General features: G+C 38.9%; 1 protein-coding gene across 1 annotated transcript; it reads left to right on the top strand.

Moving 5' to 3' along the window:
• Positions 1-2,355: 2,355 nt before the first annotated feature.
• On the top strand, positions 2,356-5,045 carry LOC146872914 (uncharacterized). The gene is made up of 4 exons (XM_085657610.1): positions 2,356-2,581; positions 2,856-3,219; positions 3,472-4,461; positions 4,541-5,045. Exons 1-4 carry the CDS (start codon positions 2,356-2,358, stop codon positions 5,043-5,045), a joined length of 2,085 nt encoding a protein of 694 aa, XP_085513736.1.
• The last annotated feature ends 3,327 nt before the right edge of the window (positions 5,046-8,372 follow it).

The raw sequence follows: 8,372 nt of genomic DNA, 5'->3' as shown, positions 1-8,372 counted from the left end.
AGTAATACACTACTCATTTCTTCGAACTGGAATGACAATTACAGCCGAAAAGAATTGCCAGTACATTGAAGAAATGCATGAAAAGTTAAAAAATATACGCCCATCACTTGTTAATCGGCATGGCCCAATACTTCTCCACGACAACACTCGGCCACATACATCGTACAAAACAATTGCAAAATTAAATGAATTATAATATGAAATTTTGCAGCACCTACCTTATTTACTGGATCTTTCGCCAATCGACTTTCATTTATTTAAACATTTAGAACTGTTTATACGGGCTAAACAGTACGAAAATAAAAACAGTCTGAAAAATGCCATATCAGAGTTTATTGATTCTAAAGATCAGAATTTCTTCAAGACAGGCATCTATGCATTAAAATCTCGTTGGGAAAAGAGTATTGAAGTAAATGGAGCATATTTTGAATAAATAAACAGCTTTTGGAAAAAGATATGCAGTTTAATATATTCATTTAAGAATCCGACATTTCATTCGCACCAAACTAATATTATAATAATGTAATTATTGTTATTATTACTATTATTATTATTATTATTAGTCTCGTTATTATTATTGTTATTATCGTCATAACCATATTTATTATTATTATTGTTATTATTGTCGTTATAATCGTTACTATTATTATCATCATTATTATTATCGTTATTAATGTTATTATCGTTATTATCGTTATTATCGTTATTATTGTTATTATTATCGTTATTAACAATATTATCGTTATTAACAATATTATCGTTATTATAGTAATTGTCGATATAATCGTTGTTATTATTATTATCGTTACTACCGTCATTATTATTATCATTATTATTATTCTTATTATTATTATCGTTATTATTATTGTTAATAACGTTCCCCCTTGTGGGTAGCAGAATACCTCCACTGTACTTTCTGCTTGACGTAAGAGGTGACTAATAGGGACCGTGTGAACAATTTATGAAAGTACAGCTATTCCTCTCTTGGTTCTTCTGTTATATCTTTTTTTGTTCTTTCTCTCACTCTCAAGCTTCCTTCCGTTCCTATTTTTTCTTTGGGGAGCTTGCCTTCTAATAAGAAATTACTCATTATGGATTGTACATCGAAAGGCAAAAGCGAGGGTGGGAGGGACACCCATGCCACGGCGGTGTCAAGTGGTGATAGCGCAGTCCACCTGCCGTCGTCATCCAGCAGCTGCCAGGAGTTTGGGATAGGCAACCTGGCTCTAGCTTTGGATAATGCATCAGGGAGAGAACCACAGGTAGGTGACCTCCTTGCAGTGTGTCTAAAGCGGCGGGAAGGGTAAGATGTGAAGAAAGCTACTTGGAGGAGTACCAAAGGGCTGCCAGGGCCGTTGAGATTATGCAGCTCTCCGGCTTGACGTCACCTATCCAGCCTGCGAAGGGGACACCACAAGATCGAGAGAGAGAGAAAAACTCGCGCAAGCGAAAGTTCTCCTTGCCAAAATGAAGTCGGCTATGACTAGACAGCCGAACGTAAACCATGCGATTAAGCAAGGGCTCCCAGAACAGAAGGAAATTATTGACAACCTCGAGTTCATGTATAAATCTCGAACAAAGGTCAATAAGGGAGCCAGGATCCTCGCCCAAGTTTCTCAGAGCCCATGGGCAAACTCTGTAACAGATGCTGGTACAATTAAGAGAGTAGCCACAAGCCCGACGCAGTTGTCTGAAGAAAGCCTAAAAAGACCGAGGCAAGAGGCGACGACGATCGAATCCACCAAGTCGACGGAGTTCGTCAAGAAGAAAAAAAATATGATATAAAGAAGGCGATGAAACCCCTACAGCAGGAGAAAAAGGAGCCGATCAAATCGGAGGGCAGGTCGAAAAAGAGAATGAAGCCGGACGCGATCCTCCAGTAACCTGCGCAAAGTAAAACTTACTCAGACATAATTGGAGCCATCCACCAGCGCATCGAGACTAGCGCTGCAGGGGTAGACGTCAGTTCGGTCCAGCAGACCAGTACGGGAGGAGTTCTCCTCGAACTCAAAAAGACCACTACGGAGATCAGGACCTTATTCGCAGAAACCTTGAGGAAAAGAGAGCAGCATCATGGAACTGGTCCCCAGAGTTACGCTGGAGATACGGGACTGCGATTGCTGCATATCGGTAGCAGAAGTTGAGGAGGCCCTAAAGAGGACCCTGCCAAACTACTCGAGGAAATTGGAGGTCAGAATGACAAATCTCAACGCGAGGCAGTATCGCCTGGCCCTTGTCAAATTAGAGGAAAAAGCAGCTGCGAAGCTTTTGAAGGCCGGCCGTGTGCTAGTCGGTTCTTCAGCTGCAAACTCAGGCGAGGAGGAGAAGTAAGACGATGCTACCGCTGCCTCGACTATGGCCACCATAGTGCCTCGTGCTAGGTCCCCAATTGCAGTAAGCTTTGCTATTTTTGCGGCGGTACGGGGCACAATATCAAAGACTAAGGTCAACGAGCCCACTTGCTTCCTGTGCTCCAAAAGCGTTGCTGAACCCAAGAAGCACTTGGCTGAATCAAGGGTATACAATACATTCCAGGAGGCCCTTGCAACATCCAACAAGAAAAGGATGAGAGTACTGCAGGGTAAGCTCAATAAGAGCAGAAAGGCACACTACCTCATAACCCAGTTCTGCTCTGTGAAAAAAGCTGATATTGTTCTATGGAGCGAACAGTACCAGGACAAAGCAGGAGCAGGATGGTACGCCGACGAATAGGCACTGCGATCTGGATCTCAGGTCCGCGACAGATACATGTGTCGGATCAAGGCTCCGGACACGGTTACGTTTGGGTGAGAAATAACTCGATGACTTATGTCAGCGTATATGTCACACCGAACGACTGGATACACAACTTCCAGACCAAATTGGACGACCGGAAGACACACTGCAGGAAATGCAAGGGTATCTCATTGTTGCTGGATACTTCAATGCCAATGCTCTCGAATGGGAGGAGGGCAGGACGGACTCCAGAGAAAGACGAATCATGGAGGTGCTGTCGAGATTGGAGCTAGTAGTGCTCAACAAAGAGTCGACGTCTACCTTCCGAAGGCCCGGCTTAAGAGTGACGATCCCGGACGTCTATCTGGCCAACAAATATCTTGTGGCAAGAGTTGCTGGTCGGCGGGTGATCGAAAATTACACCGGGAGCGATCATCAGTACATCACGTTAGACGAACATGATAGGAGGCCAGCCGTGATAAGGGCAGCGAGATCCCCCTGGTGGTACATAACAAAGATGGATCGAGAGGGTCAGGCTTCAGTCACAGATGAAAATCTGAGATCTTAGCAAATTAAACTCGTGAGTCTATCGCCAACTGCACAAGCCAGGAGGATGACTGCAGCAACTATGCAGCTCATCTAAAAGCCTTCCGCAATAGCGGTGCCAAAGAAGAGGACGGAACGGCTGAGGCGTCCTGCATACTGGTTGACGAACGAGATCGCAGATCTTCGAAAGAAGTACTTAAGGCTTCGCAGGTTAGCACAACGAGAGAAGAGACGCGCCTTCGATGCTGCCTCCTTGGACGCAAAGTATCAAGCGGCCAAGAAAGTACTAAAGAGGTCCATCAAGGCCAGCCAGAGACCATGCTGGAAGGAGGTAGGCATAGATATCGAGCAGAATCCATGTGGATTAGGGTACCAGATCGTCACTTCCAAGCTGGGGACTTACGCACAAGGAAATCCTCAGAACGCGAGGACCCTGGAGAACTTCGTTGATATACTATTCCCCTCACTGCCGAAGAGAGAGATTGGCCCGGCTGCGTCTGGCAGTCCTAAAAGGCCACAGTTTACGGAGGGTGAGATACTCAGGGCCGCATCTTTCATGCGGACCAAGAAAGCTCCAGGACCAAACGGCTTTCCAGCGGAAGTCATGAAAGCCGTCGCGCAGATTCACCCTGAACACTTGTTAATCATGAATAATATGTGCTTCAGGAAGAGCATCTTCTACGACCCGTGGAAGAAAGCGAGATTTGTGCTCAAAAGCAAGAGCAAAGGTCTAGCAGATGCCGCTTCGTCATACAGGCCTATTTGTATGCTTGATACAGCTGGCAAGCTCCTGGAGAAGCTGCATAAGCCACTGTTGCACGCGGCCATGAGGGCAGCTTGCGATCTTGCTGCACGGCAGTATGGTTTTCGATTCGGCCTTTCTAGCATCCACGCAGTCCAGGAGATTGTTACAGCCGCAAAAATGAAGGAACGCGGGAATCACCTATCCCGCCCTTTGTGTCTGCTGGCCACCTTAGACGTGAGAAATGCCTTCAACTCCGTCAGATGGGACTTGGCAATGGAAGCGCTCGAACGTAATTTCAGCGTTCCGGAGTACCTACTCCGAATTCTCGGGGATTATTTGAACGAGCGCTTCCTAGTATACAGTACTTGCGATGGTCCAAGAAGTTTGGAGTTTAACATCGGTGGCAGCCCAGGATTCCATACTGAGACCGGATATCTGGAATATTTTCTACAACGGTATCCTACGTAAGTCGGCTGTCAAATACTTAGGTGTAGTGCTCGACAATTAGCTCAATTTTGGAGAGCACATAATTAGAGCAGCCGACAAGGCGGCGAAAGTAGCAGCTTCGTTGGGCACACTCATGGCCAACGTTAACAGTCCCCGACCGTACATAAGGCGATTACTGATGCGCGCTGCCGAAGAAGTGATACTGTATGGCGCGGAAGTCTGTGCCGAGTCGCTGCCACACGAGAAATATCACAGACGCATAGTCGCAGTGCAGATGAAGGGCGCTCTCCGAATCGCGTGCTCCAACTTCACGGTCTCGGAGCCCGCAGTGCTAGTGATCGCGGGGACAATCCCGATCGATCTACTAGCCGAGGAGAGACAATTCGTCCACCAGCAGAAGCCCGTTTTGGGGAAAGAGAAGGCATCAAGGATGGCCAGGTCTAGCAGCATCGAGGACTGGCAAAGCAGATGGGAACAGGAACATAGGGCCAAATGGACTGCCCGACTCATCAGTCGACTAAACATCTGGCTAAACCAGAAGGCGGGAAAGGTCGACTTCTACCTCATTCAATTTTTGACAGGGCATGGTTAGTTCTGCTCCTACCTTGCAAAAATGAGGAAGGTAGCAGACGGCAACTGTCCCTATGGCGACTCGACCGTTGACGGTCGAGTACATACCCACCATACATTCTTCAAATGTGTTAGGTGGAGCGTCGAACGACTCGCCTTGGAGCAAGACCTCGGGGACATCTCGCCAGACAACGTTGTCGAGAAAATGCTCCGAGGTATTGCCGAAGGGAAAGTCCCGTAAATGGACCTGATGCAGTGGCGCCATCCCGAAGTAATGCCGTACGGCGGTGCCGAGATGGTTTCATTATGCCACTAGGATGGATATGAGTTTAGTCTGTAGTACCTGGTGAGTCCGGCACTCGAGGGACTTTAATGGGGAACCCAAATGGTGAAGGGTTCCTCTGGCGAGCGGGGTTCCTGAGTTAGGCATTTTCAGACCATCGAAAAAAAAAATAAATTATTGTTGTTATTATTATTATTGTTATTATTATTGTTGTTATTATTATTGTTGTTATTTTTATTGTTATTATTATTGTTGTTATTATTATTGTTTTTATTGTTATTATTGTTATTATTATTGTTGTTATAGCTATTATTGTTGTAATGATTGTTATTATTATTGTTCTTATTATTATTATTTTTATTGATGTTATTATTGTTGTTATTACTGTTTTTGCTGTTATTATTGTTGTTTTTGTTGTTATTTTTGATATTGTTACTCTTATTATTAATGTTGTTACTGCTATTATTGTTATTGTTATTATTCTTCTTGTTATTGTCGTTAGTGTTATTACTCTTATCATCGTTTTTATTGTTGTTATTGTTACCATTATTAATATGGACGTTGTTGGTATTCTTATTATTATTGTTGTTATTGTTGTTATAGTTGTTTCTTTAGTTGTTATTTTTTCATTATTGTTGTTGTTGTGACTATTATTGTTATTGTTACTGTGCTTGTTATCATTTTAGTTATTGTTTTCGTGATTGTTATTACTATTGCTATTGCGACTGTTAATGATATTCTTATAGTTCTTAATATTGTTATTATTATTATTTCTTAATTGCTGTTATTGTTGTTGCTTTTATTCTTATTATTATTATTGTAATTATTGTTGTTTTTAATGTTGTTATTTTTGTTTATATTGATGTTGTTGTTGCTATAATTGTTCTTCTGATTGTTACTGTTATTAATATTGTTATTTTTATTGTTCTTGTTATCATTTTAGTCCTTGTTACTGGTATTGTAATTGTTACTCCTATTGCTATTTCGACTGTTATTATTATTGTTATTGCTGTTATTACTGATGATATTGTTATTGTTATTATTGCTGTTATTGTTATTGTTTTTGTTATTATTGTTGTTATTGATGTTAGTGTTGTTATTATTGTTGCTATCGTTGTTAATATTGTTATAGTCGTTATTAGTGTTGTTAGTTTTTAATATTTTTCTTGTTATTGTTATTGCTGTTTATATAGTTATTTTTTTTGTTATTATTATTATTATTGATTTTATTGTTGTTCTTGTTCTTATTATTGCTGTTAGTGTTGTTATTGTTGTTATTATTGTTGTAATTGCTGTTATTATTGTTGTTATTATTGTTGTTATTGTTATTATGATAGCTTTTGTTTTATAATTGTCTTTATTATTGTTGTTATTGTTAATATTGTTATTGTTGTTATTCTAGTTGTTATTACTGTCATTGTTATTGTTATTATTGATGCTCCTATTTATGATACGGTTGTTATTTTGTTATTGTAGTGGTTACAGTTGTTATTATTAATGTTATTTTTAATATTAGATTTATTATTATTACTATTTTTATTGTCGTTATTATTATTATTGATATTGTTTTGTTTTTGTTATTATTATTATCATTACTATTTTTTTATCGTATTTCTTATGGTTATCGTTATTGTTATTGTTACTGTTATTATGATTATTATTACTATTGTTCTTATTGATATTCTTATTGTTATTTTTATTGTTGTTGTTGTTATTCTTATTGTTATTTGTATTGGTTTTGTTATTATTGTTATTATTTCTATTATTATTATTGTTGTTATTATTGTTTTTATTGTTTGATTTGTTGATATTTTCTTATTTCTCTTTAATTTTATTATTGTTGTTATTTTTATTATTATTATTGTTGCTTTTATTGTTGTTATAGTTTGATTTGTTGGTATTTTCTAGTTTTTTTTTAATTTTATTATTGTTATTATTGTTATTATTGTTGTTATTGTTATGATTATTGTTTTTATCTCTGTTCTCTTATTTTTATTGTTATAATATTCGTTGTTGTTATTCTTATAGATATTGTTAATTGTGTAATAATTATTATTATTGTTATTATTATTACTATTTTTGTTATTATTAATATTATTATTATTTTTATTGTTATTATTGGAGTTATTATTATTATTGAAATTGTTACTGTTATTATTACTTTTATTATTATTGTTTGTATTATTGTTATGACTAATGTTATTGTAATTGTTATTGTTACTGTTCTTGTTCATGTTCTTGTTATTATTGTCATAATTGTTTTTTTTTCATTGTTATTATTAATGTTGTTATTGTCTTTGTTACTGTTATAGTTATTATTATTTCCTTTTATCAGTATTATATTTGAAATTTTATTTTTTTTACTTGCATAGCTTTCTCTCGACTAGTCATAAATTTTTCCTAATCCAGCAGCTGCTTTGGTTTGTAAGGCAGTCACATATCTTTCTTTCGTCTAATCGGAAAATTTTCAATCACTAGTGTCGCATTGGTTTACAAACCACTACCAAACCTATGCTTTGAATAGTCGGAGTATTATTAAGACTAACACTCTCTTTGTTTTGAGCGGCACTAGCATAGAATTCAACCGACTAGTTGGAATATTGCCAAGTCCGATAGTCGCATTGTTTTGAGAGGCACCCGCATATCTTTCCCTCGTCTTGTTGTAATATTTCCAATCCGACAGACGCATTGATTCGAGAGGCATTCGCATATCTTAGTGTCTGCTTGTTGTAATAATTCCTAGTTCTACAGTCGCATTGATTCGAGAGGCACTATTATAACTTACCCTAGACTAGTCGATAAATTTTCTACCCAGACAGTGGCATTGATTCCCAAATCACTCGCGAAGCTCTCTCTTTAATAGTCGGGTTATTTTCGAGTCAGAAAATCGCATTGGTACGAGAGGACTTATCATAATTTTCTGTCGACAAGTCGGAATACTTCCAACTCCGACAGCCGCATTGGATCGATAAGCATTCGTATATCATTCCCTCAACTAGACGGATTATTTCTAAGAACGCCAGTCGCATTGATTCGAGATTCACTCGCATGACATTCCTACGACCT

Source organism: Vespa mandarinia, chromosome 6 (assembly GCF_050613455.1).
Source record: "Vespa mandarinia isolate Hongniang chromosome 6, ASM5061345v1, whole genome shotgun sequence".
NCBI lineage: Eukaryota > Metazoa > Arthropoda > Insecta > Hymenoptera > Vespidae > Vespa > Vespa mandarinia.
Note: the sequence above shows the minus strand (reverse complement) of the source record. Positions and strands in the feature narration are given on the sequence as shown.